Genomic DNA, 23,079 nt, shown 5'->3' on the forward strand with positions numbered 1-23,079 from the left:
GGGAAAATCGTCCCCGTGAAGTTGAGGGTTTCTTTACACAAATTTTGTTTTCCTTTCGGTGCCCACGGAAAATCAGTTCAGAGCATTCAATTTGTTGCACCCTCTGCGTTGTCTGCTTGGTACCGTTCATTCACAGTCAGGTCATTAGAATTCACTTCAAGAAAGAGCCGTCGTGCTTCCTTTAACCATTTTCCCGACCGGATTTTTCCCCTCCGCACGAGATGAAAAGCTTTCCTGATGTGATTAAATATATTGTATTCTGTACGAGTGGACCAATCTTTCCCTTTCGCGTTCTATCTTTTCCACCCCGTTCTCCTCTCGCTTACGTTCGGGGTCTGGTTTGGTCATGGCCAAAATAGGGGGTTTTCCGCACACGCTTTCCATCGGGCGAAGGGAGGGTTAAGCAACGCCAACAGCAATCAAAAAGTCGCCAACTTCAGCAGCATCCATCCGCGGGGTGACTGTGGAAAGTGTGCCCCAAAAAGAAGAGGAGAATAAAAACGGAACACGCATCGCTGACAACTGGGTGTTGGTGGCGATGGTGGCGGAGGTCGTGTCGGCGGCGTCATGTCGGCGCCGTTCTGGCGAAAATGGCAGATTTGATGCGTCACGATGGCGCCCACAAACTTTTATTTTCATCCCGCCATCGGCACAGCTGCGTTCTGGGGCTGTCCATGTTCACGTTTTTTTTCCCTCCCCTATTTTCCGACTCCGTTATTACCGGTTCGGTGCGGGCTCCAGTTCGCGGTGCAAAACAGCAAAGCAACAGTGACCCGTTACGAGCACACGGATGTCGGTGTTTCGGAGGTTTCAGTTTGCTCCCATTCGTGAACAAACAAACAAACCAAGCCCCGGGATTCCGGGAGAGACGAACGATAGATGAATCTACTTTTCTGTTCTGTTCCTCGCCGTTTGTACTATGGGCAGCCGGACGTTGAAGGTGGGTGATCGATGAGACTGTTTGTCGCTCCGGGTTTCTTCGAGAACGATGCAATGCAATACAAAAGAAAATGACCATCCACCGATACCATTTGCACGGCAGGCGGAAAGTATAATGGGTAAAAAATGGGAAAAGCTGCACTTTTATGGATGTGCATCACTTTTGGGAGGGAAAAAGTCTAACCTCGGCTTAAAAATATCGAAGAAAAGTTTAAATTGATCGCCACTCACTCTGGGCGGACTTTCTAAAACCTTGCGTCGACTTTTAATTGTCCTTGCACGAACTAGCCCCAAATGAACGTGGAACAGATGACCTGAAACAAAAACCAAATAGTTGGCCAACGTTCAAAAAGTACATTATCATGCGTAATCAAGCGCGCCGGTGGCTGCCGAACCCCGGGCTGGAAAGTGGCAAATTTCAGCTCAGTGATTAGGAAAATGAACTCGCTTCCCAACCCCGCGACCAGCCACCGGAAAGTTGGAAAATTTGGTCAACATTCCCACCAACCTTACTAAATTTTCCTGCCAACCAAAGTTTTATGGTTTCGCTGCTCCGCGAAGGAGAAAGGAGTGGAGTAATTCTAAAATTTCATCCACACACAGGGCTCGATTTAATTATCGCTGTGCAAATGGAATTTTCTACGGGAGGGCTTTTCCTACCGCTTCCTGTGTCTAACTTTCGCGTTCTGGTTTCGTTTCCGGAAACCATGCACTAGATTCACTTTACTGCAAAAGTTGAAAGCATGCAGCAGAATGTTCCTACTGTCTGTGGAGCAATCTCGATGCCGGACGCACTTGTAGCTCTTCTATACGGAATGCACTTGCAGCAGGGTTAGAGATAGAATAAATAAATTCGTAGGGTACAATGGATGCACCGAAACAGAAGCATAATCACTAGAAAGAGCTCCACACTTTACATGCGTTAATGTAATTTGGTTGATTGAGAGTACACTTTTCGCAAGGATCCAAATTGTAATTTCTTTGTTTCATATTCATGCGGTTAAAATACTGGACTGTTGGTCTCGAAATTATGCATATAAAGCTCTTTCTATGAACAATTTCTAAGAACAAGTTTTCCAACTAAATAACTAAAAAAAAATTTTTTGACGCTGCAATACAGGTAATGTTTTTCTTTTCAAACAACGAGTACTTTGTTTGAGTATCCTATATTTTAGTAGAACCTTTTAGTAGACATATACCAATCTCTAGTATTCCTCACATTATTTTAGAATTAAATTCATTTTGCCTTACTACCTTTGTGTGGATATTGGAAACGTTATTATCTGTCTTTAAATGTTTAAATCCTGCTTCAACTTCTTCTCCAAATTTAACTAAATCCTGAATTCGTTTCAATCACAAGTTGTTAAAATGTATAAATATTCTACGATCAATTTCTTTTTGCCAGTTTAAAGGAGTTACTTTAAAAATGTGTGTGGTCCTTTTTTCATAGTTTCGAAGCAGTGTTGTACGCAGAAGAATTATGTTTTTTAATAAAAGTAGAAAGATTCACAATTTTCTTTTTTTAGCTTTCTAAATCTGTTTTCTTCTCATTTCCTCTCTCTCTCTCTCTCTATTTAGAGAATTAATATACAACCAAAGGCAGGACTGCTTATTGAGAGACAGGTGCTTCTAATTGGGTGGTCTTGGGAAATAGTGCAGTGTACTACAAGCATAAGGAGTTGAGCTGCTCACACATCCTGCTGAAAGCCGTTTTCATACTTTGCCATCCTTTCCTTTCTGCTTCGAATATTGCTTTTCGGAATATTGCTCAGGTCAGTGCAGCCATCATGGGGCAGAAGCGAAGATGCAGACCCAGGGTTTATTTAATTATCCCGTAGCGAACATCATAAATCGAGCGGGATATGTGAGATTAAATATTCACCAACTACCTTCGTAGTGTGCTCGGAAGTGCCCAAAGGAGTGTCCGAATTCCGTTCATTCATGGTTCTAATAGTTCAGAAGAGCTCATGCTTTTACTTTACAAGAACATTCTAATATCAAACGCAATGATTTATTGCATCTGCTGCATCACTTGATTGAATGTAACTTTTTTAATACAACACTTAAGGTGATATATCATTCCTTTAATATGCCCCAATACTAAAGCTAATGTTTTAATAATTTTCGTAATCCAAATAACTTTTGATGTTATATTACTTAAAGCACAGTGCGTTCATATTGAACATATTTTGTTGAAAGCACTTGGCCTGGATCAAATGACCACAGTTATTCTTAGATTTACTTATATATTTGATGTATTCATTTAGTAAATTCATAAATTTATCACATCATAGTAATGTTTCGAAGGAATGGCGGAAGTCAACTTCAAAAGTAGGGCATGCAATATATTTCCTTTCTTGATAGATAGTAACGGAATTGGTTTCTCCAGACCACTTGTGTTATCCGACACATGGCGCCTGTTTGGATTGGGCCGTAAAATGAGCCGGGTGTCCATAAATACTCATTGCAATACACCACGCTATCGATAGCCGTTTTATGGACAAACGGGATGGAGAAAAAGAACCTCGTTCGGTCTTTTGCAGTGGACACTAAAACGCCCACTGCTTTCACTCACACGAATGATTTGTTTTAGTTTTGTCCAGTGTTTAAGCGCAAGGATGTATTCATAATAGGATAATTTCACCTAAAGTGCTCCGTTGAGTAGATGGTGTCCGATTAAATATTTAATAGGCCCTCTAGATAAACATTGGCAACGGAGCCGTGTGGAAATGTCGGATTGCATTTGCGATTTCAAACCAAAGGAATCAGAAGTAAGCTGCATTTTGGAGTACTTTGGAGTAATATAGCAGTTTTCTTTCTCATGCATAATCTACGGCCCGTAATGGACGGTGCTTAAAATATTTGAACCAAGGTTGAACCAATTCTTGGACACCTAACGAATCCAGAGAAATACTTTGGTGTTACATTCCTTAAGTACAGGTTACTGCCGACAGACGGCTTTCTGCTTTCATTCGATCTACTTGAAGATTAAAAGTTACCCCGTGATCGACAGAAATGTTTTCCCCTCGCAAAACGCCACTGGAAACCGACGACATTGAGCAGGGTTATCGTAAGATCTATGGTGTATTTCATTGGTTCCTCAAAGTAGCAATTCTGCGCATCTTCGACGATGACTACATGGCTGGACCATTCTTAACCTTCCACGTGCTCGATATGTCGATCGCAATCATGGTAGTGATTTTCCACTTTTTACACCACCTGCACGACCTGGACACGGTTATCCTGAGTTCGTCAGCATTTCTGGCCGGCTCCGAGGTGCTGTTGAAAATTGTTGGAATGGTTCGCCGGCGGAAGCATGTTTGCCGGATGCTCCAGACGGTGCTGAACGATCGGAGCTACCGGAGCGGACCGACGGAGGCAGCTATTTGCGGCAAATACCAGCGTTTGGCGAGGTAGGTCTGTAGTAGAGCGAAAGCGATACAAGGAACGTTAAATGTAGCGGCAAAACGTTTACTTATTTCTAATTTCTTTCCTCTGGTTTTGTACAGAAAACTTCTATATGTCACAGTCATATCGTACCTGACCACATGCACGATGCTGCTGATATACCCGGTTCTGTCTGGCAAACTTGGCAATCATGTCCTCCCGATAGGCTACTCGATTCCATTTCTCGACTACCACCAGCATCCCTGGTATCTGGCCAACTATATTCTGCAGATCGTCCAGCTGCACTGGGTGGCGATTGTTTTCGTCGGACTGGACGGACCGTTCTACCTGTTCGTATGTTACTCCGCTTCGCAACTCGAGATATTACTGGAGCATCTAAAGCGAATCGGACAGAAGTAAGACCACGTTTGAGGTTTGCTCGGTACTTCCTTCATTGATCATCGATGTTTATGTCTTTCGCAGTCCGGACGCAGATGCCGAGCAGGGAGAATTGATTCGGAAGATTTTTGAGGCACACACTCGGCTCTCGGAGTAAGTACTACACGGATCCGTAAGGTTTTGTTCTAATCGATCGCTACCGATTCGCAAAAGGTTCCTGTCGGAATGTTCCTTCGTCTACCGGGAGATATACCTCATGCAGACACTCTGCACGATCGGACACATCTGTGTGTCGTTGTTTCACATTCAACTGAAGTGGAACAACGGCTCGTACGGAATGCTGCTCACGAACGTCAGCAAAATGTGGCTCTTCTGCTACTGCGGGGAGCTCGTCGTCAGCAAATCGGCCGAGTTCTGCAACGGGGTGTACTCTAACCGGTGGTATCAGCTCTGGAACCGTAGGCACCTTCGTGACGTCCTGTTCATGTTGGGCAATGCTCAGCGGAACTACGGTTTCAGCATCGGAGGATTTGGGTACCTTTCCTATCACATCTTCACCGTGGTAAGTGTCCGGAGGATTTGTGCACGATACACCCTCTCTTATCGCGGGGGAGTGGCCTTCAAAACTTAATTACAAAACACAAAACTATCCCCCACTTTCAGGTCATGAAGACCGCCTACACCTGTAACGCATTCCTGCACCGAATAATGAACTAGTTGCATCGGATCGCTGGAAACTGCGGATATACAACGCCAATGCTTGCCCCGAGGCCACCAAATGAAACTACGGCATGTCACGCACCAAGCCGTTCCTGCAAGCACCACAAGCCACCAAAATCAACCTCACTTGCGATTGCGAAAATTTGACCAAAAAACATGGAGTAATTTGCATAACCATCGGAAATTGCTTCCTATTTCGGGGTGTATTGAAGAGGTGTAAATTGGATGTGAGAAGGGCAGCAAGATGATAATGAGTTAGTTTTTGGTTAGGTGTTAAAACCACAGCAAGGTTGGTACAATAGACGGTCTAGGAATGTGATAATTAATGGGTCGTGTAGTAGATTGTTTTCATCCGTTACTATTTGGCAAACTGGCACGAAAGAGTAGAATTTGTTATATTACTCTTTACACAGACAGCACAATAAGAACATTCTAGATTGCCTAGGGCACAAACAAAACAAATGGCTTCTTTTTAGTAATAATTGTAATTTGCACAATACAATGTTGTTTAACAAAATAGTGCTGAAATTTCAAAATTAAGATTTCGAAAAAGTAATTAAACTTTTACTTAACAGTAACGAAATAACAACTACAGAAAAAGTTTGCTAGGAGAACAATCCAAGGTAGTGTTCCACTTTTCTTCGAAACTATTTCACTTCATAATTTGGATAAAGTAGTAATATTACATTTTTGCTCTATCGTTTCAATAATATGATGTAAAAGAATTCTCATTAAAGGGATGAAATATTCGTCTCTTTTGCGCAATAAAGAATTTACCACTTTGGAGCTTATTTGCCTGATGACATACTGTCGCAACTTGTCTTTCTTTCATATATTTTTGGTTATAAAAAGATAAATGAACCATTGCGATACGGAATGACTCACCATTTCAATATTCGTTCCGTTGCTTAATCAATCTTCGAAGCGAACGCTTGGGTATGTGCACTCCCGCATTTTAAATCCCTCCCGGTTAGGTTTCGGATGGTAAAATGGCATGAAAAATATAACCTGCACGAAACGCTGTATCGAGATGCGTACCTACGTCCCTTCGACTTCGAGCACTTAAAACTGGCAACGAGAAAAGTAAAAAGTACATACATACTCTTCGCCATTTTTCAATTCCAATCATCAACCGCTGCAATTTATCTTCCGTCGCGAAATGGTGTGCGAGGTGGCAAAGAAAAATAAACAAATCGCACCGCGAGATGCTAATCGGCGTTCCCTGTGGCCTGTTCCTGCTGGGGGAAAATTTGAAATAAAGAAAAACCCCTCACTAGTGGAGTTTCGATAGCGTTACTTAAATTTCACTCGCCTGGAAAACGTCGTTCCGCGCGCCAAGGGAGATCGTTAAGACAAAGGGCAAAGCTATTACGCTGGGCAAACAAATACCACTATAGAGCGACGATACCAAAAAGAACACCCTTGACGTAGTTGGAGGGCGCAAAAGGCGAATTTGAATTGCTGATGAGCGTGCAGATGAATGTCGTGTGGTCGTTCACATTGGTTGGTCCCAGCATTTTCTCAAATGGAAAGCCTTCGGGGATAAGCGGAGGAAAGGAAGAGCTCGAATTGGAGCCTGGAAAATCAGTAGACGATAGATGTGCTCATAGTAAGGTGCCTTAAAGGCGTATTGATCAACCCTGAGTACTTGCGTAGTCCACTCATGGTCGGAAAACCTATGAAAAGTCTAATTGAATTCTCGTTCGATCGAGCCACTCAGAGATTTTTATTCCACCCAACTGATTGCGCTCCTTTTTTGCCTTGCGACGCCAGTAACTGCGAAGGAACGAAGGAACAATCCACGTGGTGCCGGCGACCCGAACCGATTGATGTCCTCAGTCGTTGCTAAACAGTATTTCCGCAAGTGTTGGCGGCGGACGAGCGGCATTGTTGCAACCGTCGGTTTCGCATTTGCAGACGCGCTCCTTGTGGCCACCGTTGCTGAACTTGTAGCAGGGAGTCGGCTGCGGTTCGTAGCCACACTCGCGCCACAGGCGAAAAGAGTCCGGTACGCTACCACCGAGTACTTTGGATATTGAAAAATGAAGCAGAAAACAAGAGGCATAATTATCTAACCGACTCTAAGGTACGAACCTAGCTATCGCAAGGCTTACCTTGAAGATACTGAACCCTACAGTGGGGCTCACGTCCCTGTTCGTCCTTCGCTGGGCACTCCTGCAGTAACCGTCCGGGAATAGTTCGGTTGTCCCGGTACTCCTCCTCGGTGAAACTATGTGGCGGCTCAAGACATTCCGAGTTTTCGTCCGAATTGCACACGTAGCATCGCAGTGAGGTGACTATGGGGAAGGTGAACCGGTTAAAAACATCCGGATTTCTCTTCGTCTGTTAGTTTTTTTTTAACCATAAACTCTTCTCTTCTAACAAAACAACCAAAAACTTAAGCAACACTTCGTCCAAATGTCCACGCCTCATTGTTCAATCTTTTTGAACGGTCCTAAAACACCGCGTTCTGTGAGTACAATTTTATTTATTTTTTATCGCCCAAAATTATCCGCCAATGTCACGGTTGTATTTTTTTTTATTTTTTTATCAATGGAACAAATGCTCTGTTAACACCCTGGATAACAACACAAAAATAAAACGCAGGCAAAGTGCGTGAAACCAAGCGAATGAGAAGCGGTGGGTGGTATGTGGAAACAGTTTCACTAACCTAACCACCCAACTCCAATGAAGGTGCCAATAATAAGTCACAGGGAAACGAGGCTATGTAAAAACCCGAGGTCTAACTATCCAATCGAATTTCAGCTTCGTTTACCCCCTGGAATCGTACAATTAAATTACATTGTTGGAACTGCGAAAGTCATAAACATTCGCATAATGGCAAATTTTTGACGGTGCTAACCTAACGTCAGCAAAATAATATTATGAATCCCAAGGCCAACATCATTGCCATAAACCATCGGTTCTTTTGCGGACGATTTGTGAGAATTAAGGACCCCGGATTAGTCCAAGTTGTACTCAACCTTTTTGAAGAGAAGTTCTGAAAATCTTGCATACTTATATTTTACCATTTAGATATGGGGCATTTCAAGGCTATCCCTATTTTCCATGTAATGGGTTCGACTTGTAAAGGTAAGCCTCATGAATTATTTATGAATGTTACACGTATCACCTATCCTGGGCACTGTAACGTTAAGGTACAGGTTTTCCAACTCGTTGGATTTGTTATCCACGTTTCCTTACTCGTTGTTTCGTACAGTTTAGGGTACAATCAGTGCAACTCATTAATGCGTTTTGTTCCGATGGTCACGTGTGCATACAGCCGAGAGTGGTCTTGCTACACCGGAACAGTCCTTAAAGCCAATGAAGAGGCCAAAGACTGGAGTTACCATCAAACATGTCCGACTGGACGATGTCTACATGGTGTTAATGCAATTTCGCTCTCTTATCAGATGGACACGAGTGGGGTCGAGTGACAAACACCTAACGGGTGACACTAACGGGGGTTGGAGTAGGACACTGGTTGACGCTGTGTCATCATAACCCCTGTCTTGTCGGTCCGTTGGAAAACGTACGAGTACCCGGTTCACCGCCGGACGTAATTCCAGAGTAGCTGTCCATCAATCAAACTCGTTTCACACACACACAGCTCCACAAATAGGGAACCAAATGGAGAAATTGAATAAATTATTGCTATCTGTTCGGGCCAGTGTGGACATGCGTGTCGATGAGTTTGTTTGCGGATACGTACACGATGTCAACCCTTATCGGAACCACCTCACCCACTGGCACTGGCACGCGGTATGCGACCTTGTCGGACATTCCTGCGAAATGTCGGATGGCTTAGGATTGCTTCAAACCAGCTGGACCCCAATGAATCCACTCACTGATACGATGGTGAGTAAAGGGATATTTTCCGGAATGCTTTCGAGTACTGACACCACGGACGAGGCAATGGTTTTATTAGCCACAAACAGGCTACATCGTCACAGACTTTAACATCACACCACTTCTAACACCAATTTTGAACTCGGGAGGACACTTTTCACCTACCAGCAGTCGCACCTAACACCATCAACACCACGGAAAGGCCCAACCAGCTAATGGTAGTTGCCATTTCCCTGCCGATTTGTAGCGCGATGCGTCCTGCTCAAACGAATGGCTCAGACCGAACTGATCGGACGGGATCATCCGGCATGATCCTATATTAAATAGTCTGACTGTTACGACCTGTGGTGCTAACGAATGTCTACCACATCGGGCGATTTCGAAGTAGCGGAAGAAGGAAGTCGAAAGAAGCTAGTCACGTTGACACTAAATTGGAATATGAGACACGATTTTTGGTCGAACTCGAAGGTTATCTATTTTCAGCTCAAGGACAGTTTACTTCTTCTCCAAACCATTGTTGATTAAATACTACCACACTATAGGCTTCCTTCGCAAAGGTTGTTTCAAATGGTATCTAAATAAATCGAGGATATGTTTATCCTTTCGGTTCTTTGGTAAAGAACTTTTTCTTAAAATCAATAAGAGAATTCAATATTCGTTTTCAATTCCTAACTGAATCCAAACGTAATGTAATTTGGTAGCCATGTCGTCATCGTAGTAATTAGCATATAATTTATCAGTTTGTCACGCACCCTCCTTCCACATCCGAACACGTGACGACAGATATACCCTCGTTTAGATCACTGGTAAAAGCATTCCATCCGTGAACAGACTACCACAAATCAGGAGTTAGGCCACTAGTGCTTTCCCTTGATTTTATATTAATGTATGTCTAAATTTAAAATATTTCGACTAAAAGAATAGTACTTACTGAAAAACAAACAGAAATATCAGGCATATGTATTAATAAAACTTAAAACGCAGGCCACGTGGTCACCAAATGCACTTCGGTATTATGTTTCAAATGTTATCAAATACGGGCTCAATTTGTCATTTTACGACAAACATGGTCAAACACCGTTTAAAATCTGTACTAATCAGCTCGTAAATGCTCCAGATGCAAATGGGACTAAATTCGTTACAGATTACTATGATTTTCTGCCATGACAGAGCGTTGGTAATGCTGCTTCTTTAAAATCTTTCATGAGTTTTGGAGTGAAATAAAAATTGACCATTTTGTCTTCTCTTGGAACGCGGAGCTGATGAAATGATTTGCTCCTCTATTAGCTCGCTTGCCTACGCCTCGATTCTAGTGTTGTGCTTAATGAATCTTTCACCTAAGATTCATTCAGATGGATTCATGAATCTTTGTGGATTCGAATCTTCAAAGCTTAATGAATCTTTTGAAACCTTAATGAATCTTTCATGGATCTGCCATGAATCTCCCCGATTCTTTCATAGGCCCCCGTAAACAATGCGAGCAAAAAAAAGAAAAAAAGAGGTCCCTCAACCCATTTGTGGCTTGTGACTTTTCATCATTTGGTGTGTCTTTGGGATTCATGAATCTCTAGACGAAAGATTCATGCATCACTTATAAGGCAGAGATTAATTCAGATTCATGAATCTGAATCAGATTTACACAACTCTACTCGATTCTCATCACCATTCTCAGCACTGTCATGGATTGTTTTGATTTCTAATACAACCTGCTTGGCAGCACTGAACTGTGCGTTTACATGTCCTGTGGTCGATTTCTTCCTCAGCATGATTCAAAATTTTGAATATTTATACTCGATAAATGTTCGTTAGGAGGAAAAACACCAGCACGTGTCGCGCTGTTAAATTGTATCAAAATATTGTAAACAATAAATAAGGTATCCATTTATTTTGTTTTGTGGTTCAATGCTAAACTTTAACCAACTTTACCACGAAAGTATTAGTCTCAGTGTCGTGTCCTATTTATAGCACAGCAACCACGATTTCTTTCTACTTCCGGGTCGTCTGCCGGCAACGATTTAGTTGGTTCAAGATGTGAATGGTCAAGGCTCTACATTCTGGGAAAGCACCTCGTGCTTCTGCCAATAATAGCTACAACCTTACATTGCACATCCATTTCAATATTAGATACAAACTCTGTCCAAATCTTAATTTCTTTTCCAAGCTCTGTGTACAACTTCGCTTTATTAACAACCTTCAGGAACATGAGATGACGAGTAAAAAAGCACGTTGCGGTTGAAAATCAACAACTTGTTACGGTTTTATTGTACTCTCGTGCTACTTGATACTATCATCCGTTGCTATCGAGCCCATCGTTCAACACTACACGTTTTTGACCACAGTTTTTGTTTGGTTTCTACTCATCCGCTAGATTTTTAGATACGCTTTCCCCGCTACATCCGCAAATGGTCACCAATCGACTCTATTTATACTGATTGAAATTCTGCTATCTACCGAGTCAATATTCAGATCCCCTTAGGAAGCTGTCTCGTTCTTATTTGGCTGCCACGTAGTACAAGCCATTTATGTAAATTTCTGTCATTGGTGCTTACGAACGAAGATTACGAGTTATAAAATTCTTTTGATAAATGCAGTATTTCATACCTAACGTTCTATAGGTCCGACAGGTTTATTCATAAACAGATTCATAGAACAGTTGAATTTGTTATGTTCATTAGGCATGGTTCAGGAAGGCGATCGCACCGAACAACAGCACGCCGAACGTGACGGACAGCGAGGATGCACCGTTGCAGTTATCTTCGTAGCAAGCGCACACCACCTGGCGGCCACCGTATCCGGAACGTTCGTAACATTTGCCCTGGTGCAGAAGAAAGGAATGCAAATGTTAACATTGTCTCCTCGCAAACCCCTGTATGAATGAAACCCTTCCCCGTACCTTGTAGGCGCTCTCATCGTAGCCGCATTCTCGAATAATTCGAGTCTCTGGAGGAACTGTCGTGAAGAAAAACGATTTTTATGTGAGCCGCCAGATAAATGGAAAATATTTCGCCTACTTACGATTGTTCACCGGGAACTCGATGATCTGAACAATCTTGCGGCAATATTTGTAGGCGAGGCCTCCCTTGTGTTCGGTACAGTCAACGGACATCGTTTCCGGTGGGACATCGTTCGAACAGTTGGCAGCAAGAGCACTATTGCACTCATAACAACGGATGGCGTCACCTGAAAAGAGTCGTAAAATGAATTCATTATGGTTGCGCATTGAGTTCATGATTGAGTTTAAGGTTATATTTCACAAAAAACCAATAGATTCAATCACTAGAAGGATAATAAAGTTTCATTTTAAAACGGGCTGTCTTGTCGCAGGATATCGTTATTGCTGCAAATTATCCAGCTTACATTTAATCGTATCAAAAACAAGCAGCATTTCAAAAATGAAAACGTCAGATGAAAAAGCGAAAATGAGGAGAGGATGACTGTCTTCATTCGAAAAATTACATTATTTCTTTTGCTTACCAAACACTTACCTCTCTGGACGAAGACCGCAATCATCAGTAAGCTGACGAGAAACGCAGACTGCAGCGTAGCCATCATGGTTGGCTTTGGTTGGGCGTTTTACAAAGAGTCGGCTGATTGATCTTTTCCTATTTGTCGTTACTAATATTAATCCTTTTTGGTGCTATACTGAGACTTTCTCGTAACTGGGGGTAGCCAATCACAACTTCAGCTTTTTTTTATTCGGATCAGCTATGGGGATAAGCAGTTGGAGTTGAATGGCAAATGCAGGAAAAGGGCCAATGCTGTTTTGTTCTTTTTTTTGGAAAGATAGAAAAAAACTACAGTTTCCGGGCATTAATGTCTAAATGCGGTTGTAGGGACGTGACGTCGATTGGATACCCAGTTCAGTTGTTCGCGGACCCGATCCGGCATGTTTCTTGGGTAACCTCAATGCTTTGAAATATACAGTAAGACAAGAAAGTAGACGCACAGTCACCCTTTCAAATTTGAATTTTGATTATCTCCGAAAATAGATAACCTAGGACAACAATTCAAATTCTTATCGCAGTCCATTCAAGAAATTGATATGTGTGTGTTGCGGAATCAGAATAGGTACAACCATGAGTTAATTTAGCTGGGAGGTGCATTACACCCCACCGAGTCGTCTTGCCCCACTTTCCCCTGAATAGTTTCTAATCTAAAAACTCGAGACGGATAAACGCATATCTTCTCGTACCCGTAAACAACTCGATCTGAAGAGATCAATGACGTTGTTCGTTTATGTTGCCGAATGAAAACTCAATTTTTCCATTACTTCTCAGAATCGTCGTTTCCAACGATCTCTGGTCGTGGGATTTGTCGGTCTGCTCCACACACGCACAGAAAGATCTATAGTGAATCAGTAACGAATGGTGAATCGTCGGAAAATGTCCCACACATGAGCAGCAGCTGAGCATACTTGCCATGCCACTTGTGGACAAAAAAATGGACCGGTGGAAAAACTAACAGGTGGAGTTTTCCAACCTTTTTCTGACACCACGTACTGCTACGCAACTGATCGATGACTTCGGTTGGTTCATGAAGATGGTATTTTTAAACCGTCGAACAAATCATTTCTTGTTACGCTAAGCCAGTACGGGGACAGATGATTGTGCATGGAAGAAAATCGAAGATTTCGAAAACTTATTGGCGAAAACTTATTGGATCATAACTTTCAAAAACATAAATTTGACCCTCTTACGCTTTTAGTAGTGTAGAAAACGAGATGCCACCATTGTCACGATGTTTGTCTGATTTAGATATTCCACATGATGAGTATGGGTCAGACCTCACAATAGGAGGAAGGGGACGTAACGGCTTGACGTCCCCATAATAACTTTTGCTCATGCTGCAGATAAAAATAGCAACTGGAGGAGGCAAAACTAATTTTAAATTTTTAACAGACCGAACGTTTCAGTGAGATTGTTGTATGTAAAACCGACAATTTTTGCAGTTTTCTGTTTCATAATTAATATGTTTTGTTTGTGGCTCCGTAGCAGAACCACAGGGTTTGTTTAAATTTAGAAAAGTGGTTTTTGTTTTGTTTTTCATAGACAATTTTCCTGCTGTTGGCGACATTTGCTACACGTTTATTAATTTTGCATGTGACTGCGATTTCAATTAACTTCGCTGTTGTATTTCGCACAAACAACTAGCTTAATTTCTAGTGCAAGCTAAGACAAATGAAGTAAAGACAAATAATATCACATTTGCATGCATAAACAATGTGCCATCATGTTTAAAAAATGTGGAAAAGAAAGATGGCTTTTTTAACAGAGCGTCAATTTGGTTAAATCTAGGAATAACGTATTCACTTTGTGCTGGAACACGATCATATAAATCAAGCACTGTATCACTTTCTAAACTGCGTTTGAATTTGTTTCCAGTCCATACAAACTTCACTGTTTCAAACAATTCTTTTTTCTTTCATTCTTTTGTTGAGTTGTTCTGCAAGTGCGAGAAAACCGCGTTTTCTTACACTTGTACAGCAGAAGGTCGCGTCCGGATCGGGTATAGCAGATCACTAGGCCGAGATCCCGCCAAACCGCACGCTCGAGAGGAAAAACGAAATCACACGCGAACACGTGGAAGCACTTTTTACATTCGTACGAGGCTGGGCAGTGAACAAGATTAGGGGGGGCAGATTAGTCAGAGGGTGATCGTTTCCGCATGCGGTATGTGCAACACTGCCGGCTGTTCGATGGTGACTGACCGAATGGAACCTCAACTCGGAATGGTCGAACGACATTCGCTCGGCTGGGAGGAAACCCCAGGGGGTGGCAACTGCGCGCGCTTCGGATGAACGCGAGACATTCATTCAAGTTTTCCTTTCGACACCGAATACGAGTTTGCTGATTTTCAATTCTTTCTCCACTACTTAAATTTACCTCGTATTATTTATGTTTCTCTACTAGCGTGGTGGTACTATTTTTACTTCGCACAGGGTAGCTACCAAAAAGATGTTTCACCTCCCAGCTTTGAAGCATCGTTGTTTACATCGTCAATGGGCGAAAGCAACGCTAGAAAATGTTTTTCATTTTGGTGAAACATAGCATCCGTGTTCCAGGCACCCTAACTTATGAGTTTTGTGACGTAAGAAATCATCAGCTTCAAAAACATATTTTTACTTATTATTCGTTATAACGAATAAATATATAAATCAAGCGGATAAAGAGGGAAAATTTCACGTTTTAACGGCACTTATCTTTAAAGATTCATCTCGACACGCTCCTTGTGGTCCTCGTTACCGAACTTGTTGCGGGAAGCCAACTGCGGTTTGTAGCCACACTCGCGCCACAGGCGAAAAGAGTCCGGTACGCGAATACCACGGAATATTTTGGATATTGAAAAATTAAGCAGGAAATATGGTACTTAAACATCCAACTAAATCTGAGGTCCACTTCAATATCGCAAAATAAATACTATTCCTTATGTATTTATATTATGTGATTGAATATTCCTACCACCAGGAAGACCTCAGCAACCTTCTTCTTAACCAAGGTTTTATTATCCTTGTCAGTCAAACTAATGCTCACACCCATGGCTTACTCCCCTGGGGAAAATGGCCATTAGCCGCACCCTACCGCAGGCAATAAAACAAGTTTCGCATTGACTCACCGAACTCAGCGAAACTCTACCTTGCACTGTAACAATTTCCATATGTGATACTAACTCTGTCCAAATTTCCAGCCCAAACCGATCACTGAAAGACAAACCACTGCTTGTTTGTTTTACGGGCTTTGAGTGCAGCTTCGCTTTATTAATCTTCCGGAATATGAGATGACGTGTAACAAAATACATAATTATATCACAAAATGCACCAATAGAGTTATCGTTGCACGTTGCGGTTGAAAACAAACAATTTATAACGGTTTCATTTTATTCTCTTCTGATTTGATACCATCATCTGTTGCTATCGAGCACAACGTTCAACCCTACAAGTTTTTGCGTTTGTTTTGTTTGTTTTAAATTTCAATCGCGCTGTTTCTCTAAGTTATCCCTAAAAACTAGCACAGTACTGGTCGCATGTACTTTCGCTTTAAAAACCTAATATGAAAGAGCTCTTTTCGGTGCCTCATTGCTTCAGTGGGTCAACGTGTGTGTGATGAAAGAGATAAAGTTTAGCCATAACTGTTCCGTGTTTGTGTGTTTAGTCATTAGCTTTGACTATTCTATTTCGTATATTATAAATTGTAAGATTCTGCTAGCCTTAGTATAAAGCCTGTTTGAAATATTCAACTAATTTTACAAAGCGGCCTATGCCAAAACTAATGATTACACAAACATAAAAACACTTGCGATGTATTGCAATGAGAGCAAAAAAAACGAAATCGAAATGACAAATTACTGACTCTGACGAGTGGCATGAGCGGATAGTGGATAAGCCACAGATAGACCACGCACACAGTTAGGAAATGCCCTCAATCCCACCTAATCTATATACTTATGTTTTTCCGTTTTCTTTAATTTTATCCAAACCCCTATCCTTACTAAACTAAGCATTCTCGAACAACGATGACGCGCGCTTACACGTTAACGAACAAGCGGGGAAATTAGATTTCCACTACGTGTGTTGAAAAAACGACGGCTGGGAAAGTTGCTCCACGCGCAACATACACACTAATCGAACAAATTTTCTCTTCCCACTTCCGGCGAGTGGTCGCTTAACCGCTAGTATTTATAATGTATTTCAATCGTGTTTACCATTTATCTTCATTTATAGTTTTGCGTTTGCGTTTATTACTTGATTTTTACCACCTACATTATGTTTTTGTTTTTGTTGTTTCTGTTTTTTACCGCTTATGTGTGACTCAATGCGTGTTTTGTTTGATTTAACCTTTCAGACAACTAGATAACAACTACGACTTAAAAACAAAAATAAACAGGTAGAATAAAATAAATTTCGAAATATGTGTTTCTACTATGCTTGTCAAACTGCCCGCTTTCCTCCAGCTACTTTTGTCCTGTTTTGACTGACTACGCGTTATGACGACGCCACGTTTTACTAAGATTTTATTTTTCTAGTTTTTTTTTAGTAAAATTGAAAGAATTAAGGATGAGCTTTCTCCACATCGGCGGTTTGCGGTACTTCCATTCTACGCGAGCCAATCCTGACGTCCAAGAAGCGGTTCTGGCAGCATGGTTGAGATTATATTAATTTATTTGAATCTATAATTCCTTACCATTAAGGAGTCGACAAAATCCCTACCTTACGATTTGTGTTTTTTTTTTCTTTTTCAAAACAAGCAGTATGAAAATATTTACGGAAAGATAAATCTATCTGCTAAACGTGTCCATGCACATTTGTAACCTTTGATCGAAGGTTAATTTAATCCTTCTCTCGAATGGGGTACACTCAATGACAATTAATTGGAATGGTTCCGGCGCAGGTCGAGGATGCTTTATGGTTTCCGTCAGTTCCTCCCTCGCTTACGTTGGTTGTTTGTAGAAAAGTGAAACATAACACTACGACGGCATCGGGCCAAACAACGATCATGTTAAATTCCGTAGGAGTAGCATATCGTTGTTTGAGCAAACAATCGAAAAGTTACAGGAGATTATTTTTTGTAGACAATCGACGCCATGCAGATGGTTGGGTCGGAAACGTAGTCACCCATGGAAAGGAAAACACGAAAATGAACGATATCTCCACTAATGGCGGTGGATTTGTGGCGGATGAAACCGTTGATTGGATTAAGCACGGATCAGAAAGGCGATCGCACCGAACAACAGCACGCCGAACGTGACGGACAGCGAGGATGCACCGTTGCAGTTGTCTTCGTAGCAAGCGCACACCTCCTGGCGGCCACCGAATCCGGAACGTTGGTAACACTTGCCCTGGTGCAGAAGAAAGGAATGCAAATGTTAAAAGTGTCTCCTAACAAACCCCTGTATGAATGAAACCCTTCGCCGTACCTTGTAGGTGCTCTCATCGTAGCCGCATTCGCGAATAATTCGGGTGTCTGGAGGAACTGTCGTGAAGAAAAAAATTATGATGGGAGCCGCCAGAGTAATGAAAATATTTCGCCTACTTACGATTGTTCACTGGGAACTCGATGATCTGAACGATCTTGCGGCAATATTTGTAGGCGAGGCCTCCCTTGTGTTCGGTACAGTCAACCGACATCGTTTCCGGTGGGACATCGTGTGTGCAGCTGGAATCGTCCGCACTGTTACACTCGTAACAACGGATGGCGTCGCCTGAAAAGGAACGCAAAATTAAAAGCTTCCATGTTTTGGACATCTGTGGATAAAACATCAATAAATAGCAAAGCCTTTGAAAATAACACGTGCCCATGATTGAGTAGAACAAAAACAAAAAACAGTTACAAACAACCTGTATTCTGTTCCGTGATTCAGACGAACCTTCGTGTGCTTCGCCTAATGCGGATCACTACGCGGGATTTAATCGGCCGTATTATAACTATGATGGACTCAGATTTTGTTTTTGTCGAACAAGTAATGCCCGTTCTTATCGGCGACAAGACAAAGCGAGAAGCGTCTCAGGCATACTTCAAATACTTTAAATGTTGACGTTGACCCGTCTGAGACCAGCGATAACCATATCCCTGGCGAGGTTAAAAGTAAGAGCAAAAAAAGCAGACCAAGTACTGAAACATTGGCATTTGTTTCGTTTAAAACATTCTTATCACATACGGTTAAAGAAAAAATACCCTTGACGGGAATGAAAAATAAAGACTGATATTGAAAAATAATCAAGCGTAGTGATCCACGAAACGACAGGAAAACTTGTTTCATGGACATCGGTAACCAAATTTCATGCCATAGTTGACTTTATCCGCTGTAATTAGCTGACAGTGAATACAAATCAGTTTAAAATTCATCAGAATCAGAGTAGCCTGTAAAACGCAAATTCCACGTGAAGAACCAATACTCTGACATTAGGTACTTTCCACGAGATGACACCATATTCAACTTAAACAGGTTCTGCTGTTGTTGGTTGATTTTAATAGAGACTTCAACTGCCTTTCGGCTACATTCGCCTCGTTAAACAGGTTCTGTCTATTTTCAACCGTGTGGCACGTGTTAATATATTCTGTTCAGAAAAAATACAAACCACCCTGGCACAGTGAAAGGGGGATCTCCCGATTAAGTCATCATAAAAACGTACACATAGTTACCGTATTTAATTTTACTTCCAGGTTAGGTCTTTTCGAAAGTATTTGTCTTAAATTTTCCTATGTTATTGTTGTACTAGTCGCGCATCTTTACACCGATTTAATAGAGGGGGCAACTCTTTTCATTCCACGCTCTGCCTTGCCTATAATATTACATAACTGTTTGCCACGGCGCATCGGTGAAGGAAAACTCGCCACCTTACCACCCGTCGCTGGAAAACCGTTAATAATCCCCAACACGCCGAACAAGCAATACGCTGCGCTGCGACTGTTTTTAATTGGTTTCATTCCGAAACACGTTAATCTAATCAACTTCGGGCCGTCACCGAAATGTCTCGTCCATTGCATACGACGTTGGAAAGGGCCACAAGGAGAAAAAGAACTTCGTTAGACCATAATTCTTCCCTCTCATCAAGATGTCCAGATATGTGGTAATTTGTCCACAATGGAAGACGGAAACGGGCCGCACAAAAACCCCTGGTAACGGTGTGACCTTGAACCGAAGGGCAACTTACGCCTCCCTACGAATCGAACACGGCTCAAAATTTCCATAGTCTGTAACCGTTAGAATTTTCATTCCTTCCGACACGGAACGGAAGAAATATCCAAAGACGGACCAAACCGTCCCACTACGTCATGTGGCGTTTGACGTTTCGAAAGAAATCGATCCTTATGGTTGGAAGAAAAAGAAAACCCGTGCGGAAATACCGTTCCCCACTCCTCGTTCATGTGCATTCCCGGCGTCCTCCTCCAGTATGATGTCTTACATAACCACCGTTTTTCGTCCAGAATTCACGTGCGGAAAAGATTCTTCACGAAGGGTGGCCCCATAAGGGTACTACCGTCTCGCCCTGCAGCCAATTGCTCCATTCCATCGCTCATACCGTGCAAAACTTTTCTAGACCAACTCAGAGTCACAGCCTTCCTGCTTTCTTTCGAGAAGCTGGCTGACCTCGTGTGAATCACGGAACGGTCGGTCAATCTTCTGTCGGACCCGGTATGCTACGCTCTTACATCCAATTAAGGACGGAATTGGATAATGTCTGTACGGTGTAGCCGTAACCGCCGCTGAGCACATGGACATGCACCACACATCTCGGGGAGCATTATTCTTTTCCAACCCAACGATTTGCAAACCGCAGCACGCGTTCCCGCTTGTGCTACATAAGCCACAAGCGTCTTTAATCTAAAAATTACGTTTTACCCCACTGTTTCCTTATCGCCAAACACTTACCCTTGCCGACGAAGACCGCAATCAGCAGTAAGCTGACGAGAAACGCAGACTGCAGCGAAGACATCATGGTTGGCTTTGGTTGGGGCGTTTTACAAAAGTGTTGACGCTAAAGCTGATCCTTTTTCGCGCTACTGGGTCTGGCTCGCCCGTTTTCCTTGGCGTGTTAAATCCTTCTCACGAACCTGTCAAAAGAAAGGAACCTCGATTCACATACACGAACACGCAGGCACACGAATACAGTTATGGGCACACAGGGTAGCGTAACGACGGCTGGCAAGGATCGATGAATGTTTCTTTTCCCTATGCCCGCGTGCGCAAACGCATACGACACCACACGGAAGCGGGATACAAATCAGGCGCACACCACAGCAAAACTACTGTTGCACAATGGACAATCAGGTGGCGTGAGTTTATTTTCAAATTTCCATTCCTATCCTTGAACTATGCAAAAACTTCACCGATTGCTCGAATCTTCAATGTACTGAATACTTAGTTTCCAGGACTTCTTTCTTCTTCGATAATCGCAACCTCAATTCACTTTATGTAACCGATTTCATTATACATCACACACATACACACGTGCAAAAACCACACTCATACACCCGGGGGCCCATCTAGGAAGGCGACCCGGAAAACTATATTAGTTTCCCCCCGATCGAATCGATAGTGGCGAAGGATGGCTTTAAGTAATCACTGCGGCAAAGGTCACCAGGGCCGTACGTTACACAACCATTCCAGAGTCCGTGGTCCAGTTTCGACGGGGTCCTAGTGTACCACACGATGTTGCCACTCGTTTTGTTCATAACATTTGTACGTTACATTCGATGCAGTATACAATTTCCACCAATGCGACCTTGCTCTTAAAGGTTTTTTCCTGATTTGAAAAATAATATGGATGGCTACAAACCTACCAATTCGGTTACTCACGAACCTTTCAGAAGACGGATGCTGACTAGACGCGAGGACAACAACCGCACACTGGAACGAGTAACGACGAACTGTACGTGAGCCCAACCGAGCGGCCAACCCGACGCGGTTCCCTTGTGGAGTAGCCTGGCAACTTCCCCTCGACAAACACGGTCAAGTGGTACCCGCGCGTCATCACTCTCTTTCTTTAGCTTCTCTCAGTTTTTACCTCGCAGTGATCGGCTACTCTCAAGCCGACTGTGGTTGCCGTCCCCATGGGGGGCCAAGTTCTCGTTTGGGCTACGGATCTGGAATTGTTGCACCACTTGCCGTCGAATCTTACCTTTATGCTGCTGAAGAGGTGATGGAGGTGCCTGGTACTAAAAGGAGGTGCCTGGTGCCTGGTGATATCAGCCACGATCTCCGAATCTGACGCCTTTTTGCTGATTGGTCTTAAATAAAAACGTGTGGTCTCACACTTTTCCATTATTTTTTTCCGGCTGAAAAGCAACATCGAATCGATCTTGATCTGGTTCTAACCAGCGGGGCACGAAATATATCGTATGATAATTAGGATTGCCGAACTTTGAACTAACTCAGCTTTTCTGAAAACTATTTATACGATAACGCTCGAGCTGTGCTAATGCAAACGTGACTTATAATTAATAGCTTTCGACGGAGGCCGGGTTCCGCTTGGTTCCGCTCGTTAGCAACCTATTGGTGATAAACAACAGCTTCGAAAAATGGAAACAACGACATACAGGCAGCAGATCTGCCTTCTGTTTATCACTTTTCATTATCACCGGTACTCGTTGGCACCTCGCTTATTACCTAAACCCTGAATGATCCAAAACGAAGCATAAAAAGAGAAGAGTAAAAAAATATATTCAAATATGGAAACAGTAAGAAAACACAAATTCATATTAAAGGAACAAAAGTATTTTCAATTTAAAACAAATAGCTCAATATCTCACCCCGTTTGCGATATATTTGAATAGATTGAAATTTATTTGTAATGGTCTATAACAATTGCGAATGTTTAAAAGTAATATGAGTTAAATTAAATGATTGAGAATTGACTCAGATGTTTAAAGAGATTTACAATAATTCCCGAATGTGCTAAACTATCAATTTTCCTTTTACTTTTTGATACCTGACACTTGACATGTGTTTTGTCGGTAGATATAAATATTAATTTGTTTAATTGAAGTATTCTTCAAAATTCAACTAGTTAGATTTCTCAACGTGAATTTCAGTTTACAAATTAGCTTCTCTCTGCTTACATCTACGTATCACGTGCTCATTTGCTATCACTATCCTCGGCTTCACTGGATACAGATCCAAAAGTGGATGCACTAGTATGAAAGGAATTCGGACTCATACCTAGCTCTCCGTCTATCCCGTCAAGGGACGAACTATGGCGTAAAATGCACTCCACTTTTGCTACAAATCTTTGCATTGTAAGAATGCTTTCGACTTCCTGTTTCTGAACGTCGGTACGCTTAAATGCAG

At 42.3% G+C, this 23,079-nt stretch overlaps 4 protein-coding genes across 4 annotated transcripts; 1 reads left to right on the forward strand and 3 right to left on the reverse strand.

Annotated features, from left to right (window-relative positions):
* The first annotated feature begins 3,954 nt into the window (after positions 1-3,954).
* LOC131293053 (odorant receptor 63a-like) lies at positions 3,955-5,442 on the forward strand. Its single transcript, XM_058321132.1, has 5 exons — positions 3,955-4,352; positions 4,449-4,742; positions 4,810-4,878; positions 4,939-5,287; positions 5,389-5,442. Exons 1-5 carry the CDS (start codon positions 3,955-3,957, stop codon positions 5,440-5,442), a joined length of 1,164 nt encoding a protein of 387 aa, XP_058177115.1.
* Positions 5,443-7,280: 1,838 nt separating this feature from the next.
* Positions 7,281-9,228, reverse strand: LOC131293054 (uncharacterized). Its single transcript, XM_058321134.1, has 3 exons — positions 9,189-9,228; positions 7,560-7,742; positions 7,281-7,471 (listed from the first exon to the last, which is right to left on the reverse strand). Exons 1-3 carry the CDS (start codon positions 9,226-9,228, stop codon positions 7,281-7,283), a joined length of 414 nt encoding a protein of 137 aa, XP_058177117.1.
* A 2,737-nt stretch (positions 9,229-11,965) lies between these two features.
* LOC131281899 (uncharacterized) lies at positions 11,966-12,846 on the reverse strand. The gene is made up of 4 exons (XM_058311262.1): positions 12,780-12,846; positions 12,310-12,474; positions 12,188-12,243; positions 11,966-12,109 (listed from the first exon to the last, which is right to left on the reverse strand). The coding sequence occupies exons 1-4, from the start codon at positions 12,844-12,846 to the stop codon at positions 11,966-11,968; spliced, it is 432 nt and encodes a 143-aa protein (XP_058167245.1).
* Positions 12,847-17,939: 5,093 nt separating this feature from the next.
* LOC131281739 (uncharacterized) lies at positions 17,940-20,740 on the reverse strand. Its single transcript, XM_058311086.1, has 4 exons — positions 20,662-20,740; positions 18,325-18,489; positions 18,205-18,260; positions 17,940-18,126 (listed from the first exon to the last, which is right to left on the reverse strand). Exons 1-4 carry the CDS (start codon positions 20,726-20,728, stop codon positions 17,983-17,985), a joined length of 432 nt encoding a protein of 143 aa, XP_058167069.1. The 5' UTR covers positions 20,729-20,740; the 3' UTR covers positions 17,940-17,982.
* Between the last annotated feature and the right edge of the window lie 2,339 nt (positions 20,741-23,079).

Source organism: Anopheles ziemanni, chromosome 2 (assembly GCF_943734765.1).
Source record: "Anopheles ziemanni chromosome 2, idAnoZiCoDA_A2_x.2, whole genome shotgun sequence".
Classification (NCBI taxonomy): Eukaryota; Metazoa; Arthropoda; class Insecta; order Diptera; family Culicidae; genus Anopheles; species Anopheles ziemanni.